Source organism: Leucoraja erinacea, chromosome 15 (genome assembly GCF_028641065.1).
Source record: "Leucoraja erinacea ecotype New England chromosome 15, Leri_hhj_1, whole genome shotgun sequence".
Lineage (NCBI taxonomy): Eukaryota > Metazoa > Chordata > Chondrichthyes > Rajiformes > Rajidae > Leucoraja > Leucoraja erinaceus.
The window spans coordinates 33,901,134-33,925,112 of NC_073391.1; the positions used below are offsets into that span (position 1 = coordinate 33,901,134).

General features: G+C 49.8%; 1 protein-coding gene across 1 annotated transcript in view; it reads right to left on the bottom strand.

The window, feature by feature from the left end:
- LOC129704169 (lysyl oxidase homolog 4-like) overlaps nucleotides 1-23,979 on the bottom strand; it is a 57,025-nt gene continuing 33,046 nt past the window's right edge. The window contains exons 8-15 of the mRNA XM_055647096.1: nucleotides 18,252-18,403; nucleotides 17,367-17,534; nucleotides 16,121-16,286; nucleotides 12,828-13,071; nucleotides 7,555-7,670; nucleotides 3,229-3,365; nucleotides 1,495-1,606; nucleotides 1-592 (exon numbers count right to left, since the gene is read on the bottom strand). Coding sequence (XP_055503071.1) covers nucleotides 522-592; nucleotides 1,495-1,606; nucleotides 3,229-3,365; nucleotides 7,555-7,670; nucleotides 12,828-13,071; nucleotides 16,121-16,286; nucleotides 17,367-17,534; nucleotides 18,252-18,403 — 1,166 coding nt within the window. The 3' untranslated portion in view covers nucleotides 1-521. The remainder of the gene's footprint in view (nucleotides 593-1,494; nucleotides 1,607-3,228; nucleotides 3,366-7,554; nucleotides 7,671-12,827; nucleotides 13,072-16,120; nucleotides 16,287-17,366; nucleotides 17,535-18,251; nucleotides 18,404-23,979) is intronic.

Genomic DNA, 23,979 nt, shown 5'->3' on the forward strand with positions numbered 1-23,979 from the left:
CGAGGGCATTATGAGCACTGGGTATTGGGGTAGCAGGAAGAGGTATGGAATTGTGGGATACTGGGGGCCTGGGTGAGGATATTGTGGGTATTGGGGATTCAGGAACATGTGTGAAGGGTATAGTGATGCTAAATTTGACTGTGGGATGTTACAAGCCTCTGATTCCGTTGGGTGAGATGAACATGTCAACAGTCGTCTTTAATGTATTCCAAACCCAAAGTTCTAGTTTCACCCCTATCCCATCCCATCCCTCCTCATTCCTTCCCACCCCATCTCATTCCACCTCATCCCCATCTCATCCCATCCCAACCCGCCTCATCCCAGCCCAGATTCCCATCCACCGCCCCAGGCGACCACGAGTTTGGAATGGATAAACGGGCGGCAGTCAGCCGCCGCCGCCAGCCTCCCTCCTCGCTGTCCACGGGAGTGGCGGGTGTAGCACGGTGGGACGAGGCAGAGACGGGGGTTGGGCAGGAGGTCGGAGGTAGTGCGTGGTATCCCCACCGAGGGCCATCGCTCGGCTAGGAGATGTTGCCGGCCAGGGCAGCCTGATGCTCAAACTGGTCCTCGATAGCAGTGCTGAAGGCGTCCCCTGAGAGAAGAGACAGAGGCGTTAGAGAACTGGAGATCACCCCGTGACATCGGGAAGCTTCCCTCACGAACAGAGGCCAGGACATCAGAGACCAACATCAGACATGTGCAGGTGCTGGCAGCCTCATGAAAGGTCTCAATCCAAAACGTCACCTATTCCTTTTCTCCAGAGATGCTGCCAAACCTGCTGAGATACTCCAGCTTTTTGTGTCTATCGACATCAGAGATGTTGAGAGCCATTCCCACACTAACAGAGGGCAGGAGATCGGACATACATCCCCAAATGCCCAGGACTGCCAGGAACACACGCATCCAATCTCACTCATAACCAGACTACCATGCACCTCAGTCCCACTGCCTATTCCAGTCCGTACTATCACAGTCGGCTTCACCTCGAACCACTGATCACTTTATACTTTTATCTGTCTGCTTTTATGTTTAATGTGCTTGTACAGTTGCGACAGGTGAGAATTAAGAACTAATCTAAACTAAATTGTTCAATCCAATTTTACTTTGCAACCAGCTCTGGTCTATATTTGTTAGAGAAGAGTTTAAATAGATATTTGCTTCAAAACAACATTTTCACTACGAGTATTTTAAAGATGGACCCAATATATTGGACCCAAGAAATTGCAGAGAATTGTGGACGCAGCCCAGACCATCAGACAAGCCAACCTCCCTTCCATTGACTCTATTGGTAAGTCCAGCAGCATAATCAAGGACCAGCCTCACCCCAGTCACTCCCCCTTCTCCCCTCTGCCATCAGGTAAGAGGTACAGAAGTTTATTGCAAGCCAAGGCTTTGAGTTTCTATAAGGCAGCAGCTCTACCGCTGTGCCACAGTGCCGATACACTGTGAGGTGGTGCAGTTACCCCGGTCCCGGTCGCTGGGAGAGATGCGTACCTAAGTGACATCCGTACATCCAGATGCGGAAGCCGTCGTACCTACACCGGCACTTCATCATGTTGTTGGAGAAGTCAGACTCCGCCACTTCATTGTTGGGGTTAATATGCACCTGAAGCAGGAGAGAGAGGTGAGAATTCAGATGTTTAGTTTAGAGATACAGCGCTGAATCACCCCGTGTACACCAGCACTATCCGACACACACCAGGGACCATTTACAATGTTATAGACGGCAATTAACCTACAAACCTGCACGTCTTTGTCATGTGGGAGGAAACTGGAGCACCCGGAGAAAACCCGCCAGTTCACAGGGAGAACGTGCAAACTCCGTACTGACAGCACCCGTGGTCAGGATCGAACCCGGGTCTCTGGCGCTGTGAGCCAGCGGCTGGTGGAACATTCAGGCATCATCCATCTCCAATGATAGAGAAGTCGGCCAATGTCCCGTTTGAAAAATGTAAGCGATGAATCTATTATTATATAGACCAGGGTGCGATGAAATTCTTTGTTCAAACACATAGGGGCACATGGAAAACGTGCAAACGCCACACACAGATATCGCCCAAGGTCAGGATCAAACCCGGGCCCCTGCTGCTGTAAGGCAGTGGCTGTACCCGCAGCACCATTGCTGTAGTTAAGGGTAACTTGAGGAATAGATTGGGTTTTCAAGAGAGTTAGATTTAACTCTCAGGGCTAAGGGAATCAAGGGATATGGGGAAAAAAGCCGGAACGAGGTACTGATTTTGGATGATCAGCCACGATCATATTCAATGGCAGTGCTGGTTTGAAGTGCCGAATGGCCTACTCCGGCACCCATTTTCTATGTTTCTCTGTAAATGCTCTTGCCCAGAGTAGGGGAATAGAGAACCAGTGGACATAATTTTAAGGTGGGAGGTGGGGGGGGGGGGGGGAATGATTTAATACGAACCTGAGGGGTAACTTTTTTTTACTCAAAGGATGGTGGTTGTATGGAACGAGCTGCCAGAGGAGGTGGTTGAGACATAACATTTAAGAGATATTTGGACAGGTACATGGATAGGAAAGATTTACAGGGATATGGGTCAAATACGGGCAGGTAGGACTAGTGTAGATTGGGCATGTTGGTCAACGCAGGCAAGTTCTGTGTTTAGTTTAGAGATACAACATGGAAACAGGCCCTTCGGCCCACCGGGTCCAGACCGATCATCGATCCCCGTGCACTAACACTATCCTACACACTAGGGACAATTTACAATCTTTACTGGTCAATTAACCTACAAACCTGTACACCTTAGGAGTGTGGGAGGAAACAGGAGCCCCCGGAGAAAAGCCATGCGGTCACAGGAAAAATTTACGAACTCGATACAGACAGCACCCATAGTCAGGATCGAACACTGGAAGACAGCAATTCTACCTCTGCGCCATCGTGCCATCCCTTATGCCATCCGTTGCCATCCGTTTTTTTTGGCCTTCCATCACAGCAATGTGATGGATGTTTATGTAAAATGTAAATTGTGTTGTGTCTGGGGTCTATTTGTTTGTAATGTATGGCTGCAGAAACGGCATTTCGTTTGGACCTCAAGGGGTCCAAATGACAATTAAATTGACTCTTGACTCTTGACTTGACCTTTGACTCTCTTGACTCTTAACTTGGGCTGAAGGGCCTGTTCCCACGCTATATGACTCCATAACAACAAGTACAATGTTGAGTACAGACTGGGCGATTGATAATGGGCGATAGACAGGGTTACTAACCTGGAAGACATAGTTTCCTGGTTTAACATCTGTGATATCTATCCACTGGCAGTCTATATCATGCCGGTACAGGTCCCAGCAACCCACACTGATGCCTTGGTCTCCAAAGTTGGCGCAAGCGTACTCTTTGTAAATCCCTGCGGGTGGGCGAAGAGGGAGAGTGTGTGGTTAGCACCCGTTCATCGCTTCAATCAAAGGACATCCCAGATCCAGGGCAAGGAGAGGGACGTGGAGTCCAAGGAAGGCGATGGCTGGAGGCCCCGCAGCAGCCTGGGGTTCACCTGGATCAGGCACCGCTCACAACAACTAGAGCACGGGCTGGACTTTGTAAATGGGGCAAAAACGTGGCGCTTCATGCGTGCGTGCGTGCGTGATCAGTGGACTGTTTCTGTACACTGCTAATCCGGGATGTGCTTTGGTGTGGCAACACTTTACTGGACAGTTTGTAAAAAAATAATTTCACTGTTCGATTGCACATCACACATGTGACAAGAAAAGCCACATTGAACCATTGAGGTTGTTGAGTCACTACGATATACACAGTGGCTGACTCCCTATGGCGTCAAGTTGGGAAAAGGGGAACTACAATGGGATCTGGGGGTCCTTGTACATCAGTCTATGAAAGTAAGCATGCGGGTACAGCAGGCAGTGAAGAAATCGAATGGCATGTTGGCCTTTATAACAAGAGGAATCGAATATAGGAGCAAAGAGGTCCTTCTGTAGTTAATCAGAGCCCTAGGGAGACCACACCTGGAGTATTTTGTGCAGTTTTGGTCTCCTAATTTAAGGAAGGACATTCTTGCTATTGAGGGAGTGCAGCGTAGGTTCACAAGGTTAATTCCTGGGGTGGCGGGACTGTCTTATGATGAAAGAATGGAGCGACTGGGCTTGTGTTCACTGGAATATAGAAGGATGAGAGGTCATCTTATAGAAACATATAAAATAATTAAGAAATTGGACACGCTAGATGCAGGAAACATGCCCTCGATGTTGCGGGAGTCCAGAACCAGGGGCCACAGTTTCAGAATAAGGGTTTGGCAACAGCTCCACCCAAGATCACAAGAAATTGCAGAGAATTGTGGACGCAGCCCAGGCCATCACACAAACCAAACTCCCTTCCATTGACTCCATCTACACCTCACGTTGCCTTGGTTGGCCAGCACCACAATCAAGGACCAGTCTCATTCCAGTCACTCCCTCTTCTCCCTTCTCCCATCAGGCAAGAGGTACAGAAGTGTGAAAACGCCCACCTCCAGATTCACGGACAGTTTCTTCCCAGCTGTTATCAAACAACTAAACCATTCGATCACCAACAAGAGAGTGGTCCTGACCTCCCGTCTACCTCATTGGAGATGTTTGAACTGTCTTAAGTCAAACTTTATATTGCACTAAATATATCCTTTATCTGTGCACTATGGACAGCTTGATCATGATCATGTGTAGTCTATGAGTGGATGGCACCCGAACAAAACCTTTTCACTGTACCTTGGTACACCTGACAGTAATAAACTAAACTACACTCTACAAAAAACAGTGCTGGACTGGCTCAGCGGGTCAGGCAGCATCTGTGGAGAGCAGGAATGGGTGACGTTTCGGGGTTGACACCCTTCTTCAGACTGAAACGTCACCCATTGCCGCTTCGACCCGAAACGTCACCAATTGCTCCTCTCCACAGATGCTGCCTGAATCGCAGAGTTACTCCAGCATCTTGTGCCCGCTGTATAAAGGTCCATTATTGAGAGGGTTTACTGTAGATGGTAACTGATTACGGTGCACGCACACAGCAAATTCATGTCTGTGGCTCTGGATATTCTCTACAAAGTGATAACATCCCTGTCACAATCAATAAAACTCCAGGCAAATTACTTGTAGGTCAAGATTGTGAAATCTTTCTTGGGATAGGTGGTGCTTAAGTGATTGTGGGGAAGGGGGAAGAAAGCTGGATTAAGCCTGGCAGGTTGGAGGTGAACACAGGCAAGGGTGTGGAGGTTTTGATGGGCAGTAACCCCAGCAGGTTCTGTTTAGAGGCGCAAGAGACTACAGATGTTGGAGTAAAAAAAACTCAGAAGTCAGTAGTTTATTTATTGTCACGCCTACCGAGGTACAGAGCAAATATTTTTGTTGCGTGCTAACCAGTCAGCGGAAAGACAAACATAAAGAATGTTCTCAGCACTCGTTCTATACTCGGTAAAGGACACTGTGCATTCATCCAGTCCACTCCTCTCATGATCTTCTACACCTCTATAAGATCACCCCTCATGATCACATTGAATGGCGGTGCTGGCTCGAAGGGTCGAATGGCCTACTCCTGCACCTATTGTCTATTGTCAGTCTCCTGCACTCCCAAGGATGTGTCCTAGTCTGCCCAACCTCTCCCTGTCACTCAGGCCCTCGAGTCCTGGCAACATCCTCAAGAATCTTCCCTGCACTCTTGCCTGAATAAGGAGCGTTCTGCTACTTAACGAGATTTATGGCCACGATGTCACGGTGAGCTGAGAGATAAAACAGGGACATTCCCACTGAGCGGGCCGGGCCATGCAGAGGAATGTGTGGGCTGCTGGGAAGCTCTGCTTGTTGTTGGAGACGGTCGGGTTGCACGGTCTGGGATCGGGCTGGGTTGATCTCCTGGTTTCCGCTGTCTGTGCAGGAAGCAGCCTCCACACCGCCAGACTGTCCCAGGCTGTGTGTGTCTCCCGGAGATGCCCCGACAGTCTAACATCAACGCTTTCCCACTGACGGGCCCCCCTCCCACAGGCAGTCCCTTGTTCCCAGGGCACATCTGGGATCGGCTTTAAGAGCAGAGGAAACCACAACCCTCCACAGACACCCAGTCAACCATTGCCGTGGTTACAGCCACTCCACTTTTTCCAATGTTATTCTTTTCCAAAGACGTCATAACATGAGGGGGGGTGGGGGGGGTTCACATATCGGTAGTAAGGACAGTGAATGCAATTTCCTTCCAAGAGGACTAGATTATAAAAACAGGGATGTAATGCGCAGGCTCTTTAAGGCACCAGTCAGACCGCATTGGGAATATTGTGAGCAGTTTTTGGGCCCCATATCTGAGGAATTATGTGCTGGCGTTGGAGAGGGTCCAGAGGAGGATTAGGAGAATTATGTCAGTGATGATTGGGTTAACATATGATGAGTGTTTGATGGCACTGGGCCTGTACTGACTGGAGTTTAGAAGAATGCAGGGGGCCTCATTGGAACAGTGAATAGTGAAAGGTCTGGTTAGAGTGCGAGAGTCTAGGACCAGAGGCCACTTTCAAGAGAGAGCTAGATAGGGCTCTTAAAGATAGCGCAGTCAGGGGATATGGGGAGAAGGCAGGAACAGGGTACTGATTGGGGATGATCAGCCATGATCACATTGAATGGCGGTGCTGGCTCGAAAGGCCGAATGGCCTACCTACTGCACCTATCATCTATTGTCTATATAGCCTTGGGATAAAAAGATGTACCTTTAGAGAGAAGATGAGGAGGAATTTATTTGTGAGAGGGTGGTATACCTGCAATTCATTGCCACAGACGCGGCAGAGACCAAGTTATTGGGTGTTTTTAAGTTGGAGATTAATAGATTCCTGATTAGTACGGGTGTCAGGGTTATGGGGAGAAGGCAGGAGAATGGTGTTGAGAGGGAAAGATAGATCAGCCACGATTGCTGGTGCTGTAGACTTGATGGGCCGAATGGCCTTATTCTGCTCCAACCGTTTATGAACGCGAACATATGGGTTGGAATCCTTACATCACAATACGAGTTGGGTAGATTGGAATCTGATGAGGTCATTGTGCACCGTGCAAGCTTTAGAGCTACAGGGTGGAAACAGGCCCTTCGACCCATCGAATCCGCGCCGACCAGCGATCACCCCGGACACTAGCACTATCCCACACACTAGGGACAATTTACAATTTACAAAGCCAATTAACCTACAAACCTGCACGTCTTTGGAGCGTGGGAGGAAACTGGAGCACATGGAGAAAAACTACGCGGTCACAGGGAGAACGTGCAAACTCCGTACAGACAGCACCTGTGGTCCAGGTCAAACCCGGGTCTCGCGCTGTGTGGCAGCAACTCTACCGCTGCGCCAGCTGTTCCCATGTCCATGGCTAATGGAGACACGCACTCTGACTGGTGGTTACACCAGTGGACCCTCATCCCCTTTCCATCACCTGTTCTCCCACCGATTGTTCATCAGATCTGCCACATCCGCTTGCTCCTCCCCCCTCCCCCCTCTCTCTGCCTCAACCCTATCCTCTCTCCGGTCACCTCCCCCCACACCAGTCTCGCCACCCCCCCCCCCCCCAGCTCCCCCAATCCAAACCTACCTCTCTCACAATCCGAGTCCTCCAGGCAGAAGCTGGCTTTGTGACCCTCGGCCACCTTGCTCCCGTTGAGGGTCAGGAGGTCGTAGTGAGTGAACACCTCCATGCTGTGGTAGTGACTGTGGAGACAGGAACGCCGCGGGGATGAGCATGGCGAAGGTGGACAAACAAATGCGATACAACGTGGCTTCCACTGCACCGAGGCAAGACCAACCCTGCTCTCAACATCACGGTTAGCACAGACATTGTGGGCCGAAGGGCCTGTTCCTCTTTGTACTGTTCTATGTTATTTGCACTATGTTTTATGTTCACTTGGATGTGAAGAGGATGTTTCCACTAGTGGGAGAGTCTAGGACCAGGGAGCAGCACAGCCTCAGAATAAAAGGACGTACCTTTAGAAAGTGGACGAGGAGGAATTTCTTTAGCCAGATGGCGGTGAATCTGTGGAATTCATTGCCACAAACGGCCGTGGAGGCCACATCATTGGGTAGTTTTAAGGCGGAGATTGACAGGTTCTTGATTAGTATGGGTGTCAAAGGATACGGGGAGGTCAGGAGAATGGGGTTGAGAGGGAAAGATAGATCAGGCATGATTGAATGGTGGAGTAGACTTGATGGATCGAATGGCTTAATTCTGCTCCTATAAGTTATGAACGTATTTGCACTTTGATCTATGCACTACATAATATGCACTACATAATATGTACTATATTATATTCTGTGTTGTTTTGTGCTATGTGCACTATATTCTATGTTCTATGTACTATGTTCTCCATGTACTATGTTGTATGTTCTATGTTCATTGTACCATGTTCTATGTTATGTGTTGTAAGGAGTTGCCAGGCCGTGACGGGCCGTTTTCCAGACCAATAACCAGTTGCCTCACAGCCTGCCGTGTCTTTATCCCAAAGCTGCTTCAGTCGGTCCCCAAGCCGTCATCTAATGGGATCAGCCACCCCCTTCTCTCTCTGCCTCCTACCCGGAGTTGGTCTCACAAGGATATCTGCACAGTGGGCATGATGGTAGTTTGAAGAATTTTTAAGAGACTTCTCAAAGAGCAGCAGTTGCAGGAGGTGCTGGGGGAGTGAGGGGGAGTGAGGGGGGAGTGTGCTCCTAGTTGTCAAGTTGAAGGCATAAAGTTACTAGAATGCTGATGTACAGTCTATTGGGAATTAATATCTGGCAGGAAAACTCCGCCTGTTCCTAGAAATTTCTCACGGGGGAAGTATTCCAAACACTCAGCCGGCCGTAGCTTATTCAACCCATGTTTACTGGCAGCACAACCTGCCTCCACGGCCCTCACTCCCTGGCCCAGTCCCACAGTTCAGCTACACCACAGGAAATGTGTGCTCTCGGGATTACAGTGGAGAGCACACACGGTGACCGGCCGACTTCTGCAGCAAATGTAAATCAACAGGCCAGGCTTCTGCGAACAAGTCAAATGGCTGTTATCAAATCAACAGGGCAGGGTCAACATCTCATCAGAGAACAAGGACAGTTTCAAGTTATTCCCGGCATGTATCTGTACGCTGGGATGGCTCGATTGTAATCATGTATGAATTGATGGTCACTACACAATAAAATCCGGTACAACAAAAAACTAACGAAAACGGTTCAAACTTGAACAAGTTTCAGCTTCTATCTATAAAACTCATCAGAGTACCTTCGGCACCACACTGGCTTTTGCCTGGAGTCTGGTAGCTGGGCCTTGCACCTGTCCGCGGTTTATTATTTTTTGTCTGTGTTTTAATGTATTTTTGTTATTTTTGTTTATCTTTTTAAATCTCTCCCCTGCACTGGAGACCCGATTTTTTCGTCGTTTTCGTTGTGCAACGAGGAGCGGCTCCAACAGGAAAAGCCGGGGACTCTGTATTGCCGTCGCGGGGGCTGGCTTCTGGAGCGGGTGGGAGCGGTGGAGGAGCGCTGCTGCTGCTGCTACTGGTCAACGGCAGGTACACAGCCGCGGGTCCCTGGAGGGAGATCTCGGTACACGTGGTCGAAGAGCTCCTGGAGCGGGGCCTTTACAGCACCACTCCCGCGAGGCTTGGAATGGCCTCGGGACTCTGCGAGCGCACGCCGGGGGCTCCAAACAAGACCAGGTGTGCGAAACCCGGCGTGGCTTCCGCGGGACAACGCCATCGCCAGCCAAGTTTCAGCTTCTTCTCAGAGTGGGGGGGGATCTGGAGAGAGATAAGTGTTTTTGGCCCTTCCAAAATGATGTGATGGATGTTTATGTAAATTATGTTGTGTACAGTTTGTAATGTACTGCAGTAGAAACCACATTTCGTTTGGACCTCAAGGGGTTTGACAATTCACGTATCTTGTATCTGGTTCACGGCAACTCCAACGCAAACGCAGGAATGAAGGAGGCTAAGAGAGCAGTGGACACTGCCCGGTCCATCACGGCCACTGACCTATTGTGAGCAGTTTTGGGCCCCATACCTGAAGAGGATGTGCTGGCATTGGAGAGGATCCAGCGGTTTACACGGATGATACCAGGAATGATTGGGTTAACATACATTGATCTGGGCCTGTACTCTCTGGAGTTTAGAAGAATGAGGTGAGACCTCATTGAAACCAAATAGTGAAAAGCCTGGATAGAGTGGATGGGGAGAGGATGTTTTCACTATTGGAAGAGTCTAGGACCAGAGGTCATAGCCACGGAATAAAAGTATGTACTTTTAGAAAGGAGATGAGGAGGAATTTCTTTATTCAGAGGGTGTTGAATCTGTGGAATTAATTGCCACAGAAGGGTGTGGAGGCCAAGTCATTGGGTATTTTTAAGTCAGAGATTAGACAGATTCTTGATTAGTAAAGTCCCTGTCCCACTTTCCCAACTTACTCACGAATTCTCCTAGATTCAACTCGGAGAATTATGGTAATAGCCGGCCGTAGGTACTCGGGGCTATTTATTTTACTCCTTGTTGGGCTATTTTTTTTTACTCGGGGCTATTTTTTTTAATTGTGGACATTTTTCACAACGTGGAAATGCTGAAAAATGCTGAAAACGTCCCAACTTACCTGATGCCCCGAGTACCTACGGCTGCCATGACGAGCCGCTACGATATATCTACGGACCCCTACGGACTTGCTATGGACATTCTCCAAATTTGAATCAAGGGGAAAACTCGGGAGAATTCGTGAGTAACTCTGGGGCTTAAGGGTGTAAAGGGTTCTAGGTGAGAAGGCAGGAGAATGAGGTTGAGAGGGAAAGATAGATCAGCCATAATTGGATGGTGGAGTAGATGCGATGGGCCAAATGGCCAAATTCTGCTCCGATACCATGAACTTAGATGGAGCATGTTGGCCAGTTGGGCATGTTTCAGTGCTGTGCAACTCTGTGACTCTTAAGACGTTGCAGGAATCCAGGATTTTCCCTTTGTGAAGGCGTGCAGGCAGTGACGTGATGTGGAATGGAATGTACTTGGCAAAGAGCAGTGACTGGCCTGGGCCCAGCCTTGGATAATGGCTCCCACAAGCAACATTGTTCACAGCCAGGGAGCATGCAATCAACTCGCTTCTCAGAATTGCCATTGTCAATTTTTCCTAAAGAAGTTCTGTTGTTGGAGAGTTATCGAACTGCGTGGCGGAGTGTGTGTCCCTGGGTAATTACTACAGGAAAGATGTCAGTCAGCTGGAAAGACTGCAGAGAAGACCTACAAGGGCGTTGCCATGACTCGGGGGCCTGAGCTACAGGGAGAGGTTGGGCAGGCTAGGACTTTATTCCTTCGAGCACAAGCGGATGAGGGATGATCTCATAGAGGTGGTCATGAGGGAAATAGATAGGGTGAATGCACAGTTAAATGACAGCTACATGGATAGGAAAGATTTAGAGGGATCTGGGTCAGCCGTGGCAAATGGGACCAACATAGATGGGGCATCTTGGTCGGTGAAGAATAAAACCCATGGATTAGATCTCAATGTAACACACACTCAGGAATCTGTTATTCTCTATATAAACCCCCCTAACCTGTGGATTAGGTCCCGACCTGGACCCCACTCCTGGGGATCCTGTTATTCCTGTTTTCTACCTGGTCAAGATTCCAACCATGCGTTTGAATAGAAACAAAATCGTAAATGTTCTGACTGCTACCAGCAAACATTTTACAAAACAATGAAAAGGCCAATAAAGACGTTAATAAACCAACGACTTGTTTACCAGCTCACGACATGTTAACTGGCCAATGAAATGTCGTTAACTGGAAAATGAAATATTTACTAGCCAATCAAATATTAACCGCCAATGAAATGTTGACCAACATCACCCAACCAATAAAATGTTTACTGACCGATATAATGGGACTGAGTCACTTAAATATTGTTATCTGGCCATCGAAATGTTTAACCAGCCAATGGAATGTCCATAACTGGCCGGCGAGTTGGCCTCAGGCCAATGAATTGTGGTTTAATTGGCCAAAGAAATGTCCAGAGCTGACCAATGGAATGTCACCCAGGCAGTGAATTGTTGAATGACCAATCAGATGTTGGTAATGTGTAGGTTTTCTGTGGCTGAGAAGACATGTGTAGATCAAAGGGAATGAGGGGCGGCACGGTGGCGCAGCGGTAGAGTTGCTGCCTCACAGCGTCAGGACCCGGGTTCGATCCTGACCACGAGTGCCGTACGTTCCGCCCTGTGACCGCGTGGGTTTTCTTCGGGTGCAATGATTTCCTCCCACACTCCAAAGTCGTGCAGCTTTGTCGGCTATTTGGCTGTGGTAAAAATTGTTAATTGACCCTAGTGTGTAGGATGGTGCTGGTGTCTCTAACATCTAAAGAGTGCTTGTGATAGGACGCGTTGAAACGGTCCACGTGGGGTAATCGCCAGAGCGTGATTCGTTGTGAGGGGGAAGTGTGAAGCCCGTCCCCATCCGCCAGAATTGGTCAGTGGTTTAGTTCAGTTTAGAGACACAGCGTGGAAACAGTCCCATCGGCCCACCGAGTCCATGCCGACCAGGGATCACCCCGTACACCTACACTATTCCACACACATTCGGGGCAATTTACAAGTATATCGAGCTAATTAACCTACGAGCCTGCACATCTTGTGAGTGTGGGAGGAAACCGGAGCATCCAGAGAAAACCCACGCGGTCACAGGGAGGACGTACAAACTCCGTACAGACAGCACCCACGGTCAGGATCGAACCCGGGTCTCTGGCGCTGTGAGGCAGCAACTCTACCCGCTGCGCCACTGTGCCACCCATGAAACATGAAAGGTTGGCAGGGAAGGGGCCGGTGATGGAGTGGCCTCGTGGGGGGGGGGGGGCGCAGGAGCTTACGCGTGGCAGCTGTGCCAGACCCAGGCGTGCCGTCCCGCCCTGGGCCGGAAGTCGGTGCGTCCGATGTTGTGGATCTGCGAGGAGAAGCGCAGGAGCCTCCGGTGTCCGTACGGCCAGCTCATGGCGTCCGCCGACTTGGCCAGGCATCCCTCCTCGTGGGCACAGTACAGCATGTGTAGGGGCCGGTCCTCCAGGTACGCTGACTCCTGGGCAAGCTGGGCATCCAACACCAGGTCAGGGGTCGCTGGCAAGGTCAACGAGAGGTCAGTTAGGTCACCGCTTATCATAATCACGCAGTCATACAGCATAGAAACAGGCCCTTCGGCCCAACTAACCCATGTATCATTCCCCTTGTGGCCTTAGAACAATGGTTTAGATCAAAGGCCTATGATTGTCAGAATCATAGAGTATCATGGAGTCATACAACCCAACCCACATATACCGACCAAGATGCCCATCTATGCTTCCTATACATGGACCTTATCTCTGCACAAAGCTCTATCTCCTCCCTGTCCCACCAACTTCTCTCCTCACCAACGCCTCTATGTCCTCAGAAGATTGAGGAAATTCAACATGTCAATGAATACTCGATCAAAAAAAAACACACAAAGTGCTGGAGGAACTCAGCAGGTTAGGCAACATCTCTGGAGGACATGGATAGTTTTCATGTTCATGACTCATCTTCACACTCTATTCAACCTCTACAGGTGTACATTAGGGAGCACACTGACTGCTTGCGTCACCGCCTGGTTCAGCAACTCATAGGTGACTACAGAGGCAGTGGTGGACACTGCCCGTTCCATCACCATCGAAGGGATCTACAGGAGGCGCTGCCTCAATAAGGCAGACAACATCAGAGACCCACACCACCCTGGCCACGCTCTCAACTCACTGCTACCATCGGGAACAAAGTACAGGTCCCGTGACCTAATGGTTCAGGAACAGCTTCTTCCCAGCAAGCATCAAGCTCTTGAACACTGCACAACACTGACTTCAGCAACTATGATCTTCTATAGACTGTGTCTTTAGTTGCACTACGGATTTCAGTTGTGCACTGTTATGGTTACCTAGTATTACTGCCATTAATTTATTGTAATGGTGATTATTATATATTTATCTATGTGTCATTGTATTAATGGGCCTGTAAAACTGCAGCAAGTAACAATTTCATTGGTGCATTGCTGGTACATATGACAGCGCTGTTGAATCTCCCGCTTTCCAAAGAGTTCTACACTTGGAGACCTCCCCAATTATTTGGGAGTCAGCTAACTGATGGGGCACCACACTAACAGGGAGCAGGGAGCTGAGCACTGAACAAGAGATGGAATCTAAAATAAAATCGGAAACAAAAACAGAAAATGCTGGAAAATATCAGCGATGCATTCCTCAGAAAGAGAAACCGTTTATCTTCGTCTGAAGCGAGGGGTCTGTTTCTTTTCAGTAACAGGGAAGGGATGCGTAGAACAAAGGGAATGTTTGTGATAGGATGAGTTGAAGTGGCTTAATGGGTCTAATATCACTTGCCAAACGCTATCCCCCCCCCCCCCCCCCTCCCCTCCTCTCTTCCCCTCGATTAAAATGTCTGAAGAAGGGTCCCGACCCGAAACATCACAGAAGGGCTCGTTTCTGCGCTGTATCTCCATACTAGACTGAACTGAAAGACTCAGCGGGTCAGGCAGCATCTGCAGAGGGAATGGACAGATGACGTGTTGGATCCATTCTCTTCACACTCCACATGAATATCCTGCCAACTACATAGGTTCAAGGTGAAGGGGAACAGATTTAAAAGGGGTAACGTTTTCACGCAAAGGGTGTTGGATGGATGGAACAAGCTGCCAGAGGAGGTAGTTGAGGCAGGGACTACCCCAACATTTAAGAAACAATTAGACAGGTACATGGATAGGACAGGTTTGGAGGGATATGGACCAACGCAGGCAGGTGGGATTAGTGTAGCTGGGATGTGTTGGCCGGTGTGGGCAAGTTGGGACGAAGGGCCTGTTTCCACACTATATCACTCAATGACTCCATCAGCGATCAACATAACCAGCGTGAGTTGTCCCCCTCCAACTATCTGGGCAAGGAATGAACCAATAAATAATTTTTAAACTTATGACAGGTGGCCAATAAACCATCTGTAATCGTTCACCAGACTTGCTACAGCCACTAAACAAACTCTGCCAATAAAAGTTGCATAATCCTGTTAATCTAAACCTTGCCCATACGCTGGCAGTGTGACACTGATGTCCATATTATTCACTGCCCTCAGCTGAACTGACTAGATCCTGAGACAGACAGTGCTGGAGTAACACAGCGGCTCAGGCAGCATCTCTGGAGAATATGGATAGATCACGTCACCTATCCGTTTTCTCCAGAGATGCTGCCTGATCCGCTGTGTTACTCCAGCACTTTGTTTCTTTCAGAGACCCGGGTTCAATCCTGACTATGGGTGCTGTTTGTGCGGAGTTTGTACGTTCTCCCTGTGACCACATGGGTTTTCTCCAGTTTCCCACCACATGCTTGATCAATGGTGTTTTATCATTAATGTTTTATTATTATTAATTTTTAGTGTTTTCTGAGTCATTCGTAACTGTCACTGTATGTCATGTTGTTACTTATGAGCGGAGCACCAAGGCAAATTCCTTGTATGTGAAAACTTGGCCAATAAACTTACTTATTTACACTGAAGACGTACAGGTTTGTAGGTTACACAAAAAAGCTGGAGAAACTCAGCGGGTGCAGCAGTATCTATGGAGCGAAGGAAATAGGCAATGTTTCGGGTCGAAACCTTTCTTCAGACCCGAAACCCTTCTTTCGGCCCGAAACGTTGCCTATTTCCTTCGCTCCATACATGCTGCTGCACCCGCTGAGTTTCTCCAGCTTTTTTGTGTAACCTTCGATTCTCCAGCATCTGCAATTCCTTCTTAAACACAGGTTTGTAGGTTAATTGGCTTTGGTAAATTTGTGAGTTACTCCTTGTGTGTAAGATAGATCTAGCGTGTGGGGATCGCTGGTCGGCAAGGACTCGGTGGGCCAAAGGGTCTGTTTCTACGCTGTATCTCTAAACCAAAATTAAACCATGCGAATGCCTCAATTAAATTATACTGAAGATAGACACAAAATGCTGGAGTAACTCAGCAGGACAGGCAGCATCTCTGGAGAGAAGGAATGGGTGACGTTTCGGGTTGAGAGCCTTCTTCAGGCTGAGAGTGTCAGGGGAGAGGGAGACTAGAGATATTGAGGTTGATGCCCTCCCCTCCGCCCACCCTGCGACCCCCACACGTCCCGACACTCACACTCGGTGCAGGTGACTCCGGCGGCGAACCTCGCCCCCCCTTTCGGACACTCCACTCGGCCGACGTTGTGCGAACATTCCAGGACGGAGAGCTCGGTCCCAGAGCAGGCCACCCCGCTCAGGACCACCTCCTCCAGCGTCGTGTTGCTCTGCCAGAACCACGTCTCCTACAGGGTGAACAACAGAAGATCCCGTCACCTCCCACAGACGGGATCAACCCTGGACTGCAACGAGGGTGCAGAATGTATATGTATGGTGCGGGGATGGGGCAAGGTGGTCGTGGAGAGTGAGAGAGAGAGGGGTAACATGCAAATGGCCAGATACAAAGGCAAAATGCAATGCCAGCATTTATCTCAAGAAGGCTGGAAATGCAAAAAGGATGTATTGCCAAAGCTTTATAAGGCGCCAGTCAGCCCACATTTGGATGAATGTGAGCAGTTTTGGGCCCCATATCCGAGGCAGGACGTGGTGGAACTGGAGAGGGTCCAGAGGGGGTTTACAAGAATGATCCCAATGATGACTATCCGAATGTCACGGTGGGGTTTAAGAGGCTTTTAGATAGGAACATGGATATACATTAGGTGCATTATGCTTTGCACAAAGTCATGAAAGAAATAGATCAGGTAAACACCCTTGATTCCATACCCAGAGTAAGGGAATCAAGAGCTAGAGGACATACGTTTAAGGTGAGGGGGGAAAGATTTAGTAAGAACCCGAGGAGTAACATTTTTTTTTTATACAAAGGGTAGTAGGTGTTTAGAACGAGCTGCCAGAGCAGGTAGTTGAGGCAGGTACTATAAGAACATTTAAAGACAGTTGCTCAGGTACATGGATAGGGTAGGTTTACAGAGATATGGGCCAAATGCAGGCAGGTAGATGGGGCATGTTGGTCGGCATGGATGAGTTGGGTTTAAGGGCTGTTTCAGCGTTGTGAATTGGGTAGGGAGGGGAGTCCACAGTCCCGGTTGGCATGGGTAACATGGGCTGAATGGCCTGTTTCTCTGCAGTATGATTGATTAGGAAGGGGCAGGAGGGAGATCTCGATTGGATCGGCAGACAGATTGATGCAAATGTTCTTCCAATGCCCTTGAAGTGAGGGGTCGGTGGGTGAGGGGTTGCAGGGTGAGGGGGAGAGAGGGGTCAGGGGTGAGGGGTCGGGGGGGTGAGGGGTGAGTGGTCAGGGGAGGGGGTCGGGGTGAGGGGTGAGGGGTCGGGCTGAGGGGTCGGGGGTCGAGGGGATGTCCTACCTGCATGGCGTGCTCAGCAAAGCCCAGGCCCAGTTGCCGACACACCACCATGGCCTCGGTCAGCTTCCAGCCGGCACTGCACACGGTGCCCCACTGCCGCTGGCCGTTCACCTCCACCAGGACCTCCACCCGGCCCTCCGTCGGCACGCGACCTCCCCGCAGCCGGATCTGTGCCGGCAAACCACAGAAACGGCAGGTCAGCATGGTGATAGCGGTTCAAATCCCCGCACCGCCTCTCACATCACCTCCGGCCCTCACTCTAACCCTCCACCTTGATCAGCCGTCTGTCTGATCTCCATCCTCCTGTCTCCGGTTCCCAGCGGTCAGTGTCCACGGTGGGCGGTGAGTGGGGACAGATAAACCAGCGCGGGGCCCGCGGGGCATCTACATCGACCGTAAAGAGGGCTGGAGCATCCCAGGCCCAGCAAACACGCAGTCATACACGTGTACATGCACATGCACACGCACAAACACGCATCTACACGCACAAACACAGAATCATACACACATAGAATCACACACAATCACACATACACAGTCACACATAAACACACAGAATCACATACAGTCACATGTGCACACACACACACTCTTGAACACAGACACACGCACACACACACACAGACAGACACACACAAACACTCACACACATATACACAAACACACATACACACACACCCACACGTATATAGACACACAAACACTCACACACATATACACACACACACATACACACACACACACACACACGTATATAGACACACACACACACACACATATATATATACACAAATCCATATACACACACACACACACACACACACATCCCCCCCCCCCAGTCCATGCCCCGACTGCCCCCGCCCCCAGGATACGTGACGACTCTACCTTGCTGTGGACCCCGGTGCGCGGCAGGTTACAGCGGACGGCCGCATCCTCCTCGTGCCGGCAGCTGCCTCTGGCCTCGTGGAAGCTGCAGTCGGTGAGGGAGCGCTCGAAGCCCACGCACGCCACCTTGTTCATGTGGATAGGCCCCATGCCTGGCAAACATACACAGCTCAGTCCCAAACTGCCCACACACACCCAAAGAGACCAGAACCACCCTGGGCAACGGGGCAAGCCGGGAGGGCAACAGAGAGAACAAGGAACAGTACAGCGCAGGAACAGGCCCTTCGGCCCACAATTTCCATGCCCAACATGATGCCATATCCAACTCTTACCTGCCTGCACAGAATCCCTATCCCTCCCATTCATCCCATGTACTATCCAAAATCCTCTTAAACGCCACCGTGGTATCTGCCTCCATCGCCACCCTCTGGCAGCGCATTCCAGGCACCACTACCCACCCTCTGTGTATAAACACTTGCCCTGCACATCTCCTTTAAACTTTGCCCCTCTCATGTTAAAGCTGTGCCCTTTTGTCTTTGATGCTTCGATCTGGGAGAAAGGTTTCTGACTGTCTATGCTCTCATAATTATATATATTTCCATCAGGGATTCCAGAGAAAACAATTCAAGTCTGCCCAAATTCTCCCTGTAGCCAATACCCCGTAATCCGGGCATCATTCTGGTAAGATCGACACAAAAAGCTGGAGTTATACAGCGGGACAGGCAGCATCTCTGGAGAGAAGGAATGGGTGACGTTTTCAGGTCGAGACCCTTCTTCTGCACCCTCTCCAGAGCCTCCATATCCCTCCTGTAACGGGGCAACCAGAAATGCCCTAATCAAAGTCCTATAAAGCTGCAACAATTCCCTGACTTTATACTGGACTTTATCTGCACTAAACGTTATTCCCTTTATTCTGTATCTGTACACTGCGGACGGCTCATTGTAAACATGTATAGTCTTTCGACTAACTAGATGTCGGGTGAGGAGTGAGAGAGATAGAGAATGAGTGAGGGGGAGGTAGAAGAGAGTGTGCGTGTGTGTGTGTGCGTGTGTGTGAGTGTGCGTGTGCGTGCGTGCGTGCGTGTGTGTGTGTGTGCATGTGTGCGTGTGTGTGCGTGTGTGCGTGTGCGGGAGTGTGTGCGTGTGCGTGCGTGTGTGCGGGGGCGTGTGTGCGACTGTGTGCGTGTGTGTGTGCGCGTGTGTGTGTGTGTGTGTGTGTGTGTGTGCGTGTGTGAGAGAGAGAGAGAGAGAGAGAATGATATATATTGAGAGAGGGGAGTATTTAGAGGGAGAGAGAGGGAGAGAGAGTGTGTGGGAGAGTGTGTGTGAGAGAGAGGGGGGTTGGGAGTGGGATAGGGGGGGAGGGGGAGAGCGAGTGGGAGAGGGGGAGAGCGAGCGGGAGAGGGGGAGAGAGCGAGCGGGAAAGGGTGAGAGGCGGAGAGCGAGCGGGAGAGGGGGAGAGCATGTGTGAGGAAGGGTGGGAGAGGTTTTTAGAGAGAGGGGGAGAATGTGTGTGAGAGAGGGGGAGAGGGAGAGGGCAGGTATGAGGGGGGACAGCACGCGGGTGAGAGAGAGAGGGAGAGTGGGATAGGGAGGGAGGGAGAGAGTGTGAGATAGGAGAGGAGAAGCAAATGTTCAGGAATAAAGATGATGAAGTATCCAAGGTCTGTGGTTCCAGGAATAATTAGTCATTGGGGAGCCAGACTGAGTTACCCCAATGTGCGATGCTTGATGTTAATATTATTCCCACACCAGGACGGCGACAAATGTTTTGTCTCCTGACGCTCACTTCAGACGAGCTCATCAGGAGCCTTTGTTTGAGTTGATTAATGTGGAATAACTGGCAGTAGTGTTGCGGTGGGGTTTTAATTAGTGCTTCCCCAGACTCTAGTAAACTGCTCCCAATACTTCCAATGTTTCTTCCAAAAAAATTTATGGAGAGCAGAGTGAATATCACTCTCTCCCCTCCCCTCCCCTCCCCTGCTGCTGTTCTTGAGTCAATGTTTCAGCCCGATAACCAACTCCCAGAGACTGTTGCCAATGTCACACAAAACGCACAACATGCCCTTCTGCCACTTTTCAGCAAATTTAGGAACTGAAAACGCCCAGGAACGAAGGAGACCACAGAGAGTGGTGGACACTGCCCGGTCTATCACGGGCACTGACCTCCCCTCCATCCAAGGGATCTACACGAGACGCTGCCTCAAGATGACAACCAGCATCATTAAAGACTCACACTGCCCTGGCCACGCTCTTGTGTCATTTCATTTGAGGAAGGACATCCTTGTGATTGAGGCAGTGCAGTGTAGGTTCACGAGATTGATCCCTGGGATGGCGGCAGGACTGTCATATGAGGAAAGATTGAAAAGACTAGGCTTGTATTCACTGGAGTTTAGAAGGACGAGGGGGATCCTCATCCTTCTAAACTCTGAACAGCCTTCCGTAAGCGAAGGAACTGTCCGATTCACCTCCACCCCATGGTGGATATTGGACTTTGTTTGTATATCTGGTGCACTACAATGCTGAGAACTGTATTCTGCACTCTGTATCTTCCCCTTTGCTCCACCTATTGTACTCTACCTATTAAGCCGGGGCCGAGCGTGGGAGGGATGGATGTTCTCTCTAAAACTGTCGTCTGGTTTAGGATTAATTCAGTTGCAAGGCTGACTGCGAGATGAATGAAAGATCAAAACAATTCCACGTGCCAGCCGCCAAGCACTGTTTTGTAAAATACCTTGTGTCCCGGCTGAGAATGCATGGAGCCAGGTTTTCTAAACATTAGGAGCGACTGATTATTGAGCAAGCTTTTATCCCTTGGGTCACACGTCTGAGTCAGTGATCACTGCCGGCAAGGCCAGCATTTACTGCCCCTCCCTCGTCATCCCTTGAGAAGCATTGAATTGGTGCTAGAACTCGAGGGGCTGGGCTATAGAGAGGGGTCGGGCAGGCTGGGAGATAATCCGTGGAGTGCAGGAGGATGAGGGGTGATCTTCGAGAGGTGTTGAAAATCATGAGAGGAATAGATTCCCGTACCCCGGGAACAGACTCTGTGCATTGACCCGATCTATTCCCCTCATGACCTTATACACCTCTGTAAGATCACCCCTCATCCTCCTGCGCTCTAAGGAATAAAGTCCTGGCCTGCACAATTTCTCTTAATAGCACGGGCATTGGAATGTACCGAATCATGAAAGGCCTGGTTAGAGTGGATGTGGAGAAGATGTTTTCACCAGTGGGAGAGTCTAGGACCACAGGCCACAGCCTTAAAATAAAAAGGACCCACCTTTAGAAAGACGAGGAGATTTCTTTAGCCTGAGGGGGTGGTGAATCTGTGGAATTCATTGTCGCTGATGGCTGTGGAGTATTTGTAAGGATTGCAGATTTTTTATTAGTACAGGTGTCAGGGGTCATGGGGAGAAGGCAAGGGAATGGGGTTGAGAGGGAAAGATAGATCAGCCATGATTGAATGGCGGAGTAGACTTGATGGGCTGAATGGCTTAATTATGCTCCTGTAACGAATGAATTTATCTGCAGTACAGCAGCTGTATCCAGATAAACAATGCCTGTGAGCAGATACCCCGACAGTGAGTGTACACTGACAGGCGTGTAACCTTGGCAATACTGAACATTATCACAGCAATTATGCTTTTGAAGGAATGCTGTCCAATAAACAAATGTTAAATGTAAGTACACAGACAACCCCTTATTTGTGAAAGGTTCTAATTAAAGCCAGAACAGATTACAGCTCTCAGCTGTGAAGATATATTCCCAAATTCTGAACTGTTGGAGGGATTCGTGGAGAGACAGTGAGGCTAAACGAGAGGAGGAACTCTCTGAGATGCTCTCCCTAACTCAACGGTAAGCCACGCAGAGAGGGGAAGCATGGCGGTGCAGCGGGTAGTGCCGCTGCCTCACAGCACCAGACACCCGGGTTCGATCCCGACCTGGCCTGTGTGTTAGTTTAGTTTAGAGATACAGCATGGAAACAGGCCCTTCGGCCCACCAAGTCCGTGCCAACCTTCGATCACCCATTCACACTAGTTCTACATCATCCCATTTTCTCATCCACGCCCTACACACTAGGAGGCAATGTACACAGGCCCATTTAACCTGCAAACCCGCATGTTGTTGGGATGTGGGAGGAAACTGAAGCACCCGGAGAAAACCCACGCAACCACAGGGAGAGCCTACAAACTACATACAGACAGCACCGTAGTCAGGATCAAACTCGGGTCTCTGGCGCTGAGAGGCAGCAGCTCTAGCGCTGCGCCACTGTGCCGCACAAACCCACGTGGTCAAGTTCTCCCCGTGACAGCGTGGGTTTCTTCTGGGTGCTCCGGTTTTCTCCCACAGACGTGATGGATTGTAGGTTAATTGGCCCTCTGTAAATTGCCCCAAGTGGATGAGAAAGTGGGATAACATAGAACTGGTGTGAACGGGTGATCGATGGTCGGTGTGGACTCGATGGGCCGAATGGCCTGATTCCCTGGCGTATCTCTAACGTCTAAAGAATGTGCGTGAGGACACGAACTGTAGCATCTTGTGGGAAAGGACAAGTTTATCATTTGACCGGGGTTAAGGAAAGAGAGATCACGTCGCGACCCTGTTTCCACCCATCTTTCCACCACCAGAAGCACATTGGATGCAGATGCTGAGAAGGGGGTTTAGCTCAGGCTGAACAATTTCTAATCTTGTGATGTGGACTCGATAAGAAGATCATTTGACCGTATCCAATACTTTGATCTAGGTATCCAAGGCCAGCATTTGGCTGGTGGGCCGAAGGGCCTGTGGGTGGTGGGCTGATGGGCCTGTTTCCATGTTCTATCCCTAAAGGAAACATACTCTCCACATCCACTCTATCCCGGCTTTCACTATTCGGTCGGTTTCAATGCGATCCCTCCCTGACATCAATCCTGTCCTCGCTCGGTGGCAGGGAACACCTCGATGGGCCAAAGGGCCACCTCCCATTCTTGCTCTTTGTCTTACCACGTTATAGAGTCATACAGCGTGGAAACAGGCCCTTCGGCTCAACATACCCACACCGGCCAACATGTCCTAGCTACACTAGTCCCACCTGCCTGCGTTTGGCCCATATCTCTCTAAACCTGTCCTATCCATGTATCCGTCTTGAGACCAACCCCAAACATCACCTATCCATGTTCTCTAGAGATGTTTCCTCTCTGTCCCACCTGCCTGTGTTTGTCCCATATCCCTCCAAACCTGTCTTATCCTTGTACCTGTCTAACTGTTCCTTAAACTTTAGGATAGTCCCTGCCTCAACTATCTCCTCAGGGTAGCTCGTTCCATACACCCACAGCCCTTTGTGTGAAAAAGTCACCCCTCAGATTCCTATTGAATCTTTTCCCCTTCACCTTAAATGTATATCCTCTGGTCCTCGATTCCCCGACTCTGGGCAAGAGACTCTGAAGGGAAGTATCCTGGTGCTGCCGAGGGGGATTGCACTCCCAACCCATTGAAAGCCACCATTATCCCCAATCTCCCACCACAAAGCGGAGGCTATTCTCAGCTCTCCCAACCCGTCATTAGCCTTGGAAATAAACTGGAGCCGACTCCTTGCATCGGGTGTGGTGAAGATGCGCGGAAGGTCACAGTCGTAGACTCGTGCTACGTGGAAACAAGCCCAACGTGTGTGTCCACACCTAGACAAGATACCCCATGCAAGCTAGTCCCATTGGCCCGAGTTCGGCCCACATTTACACTTTAGAGA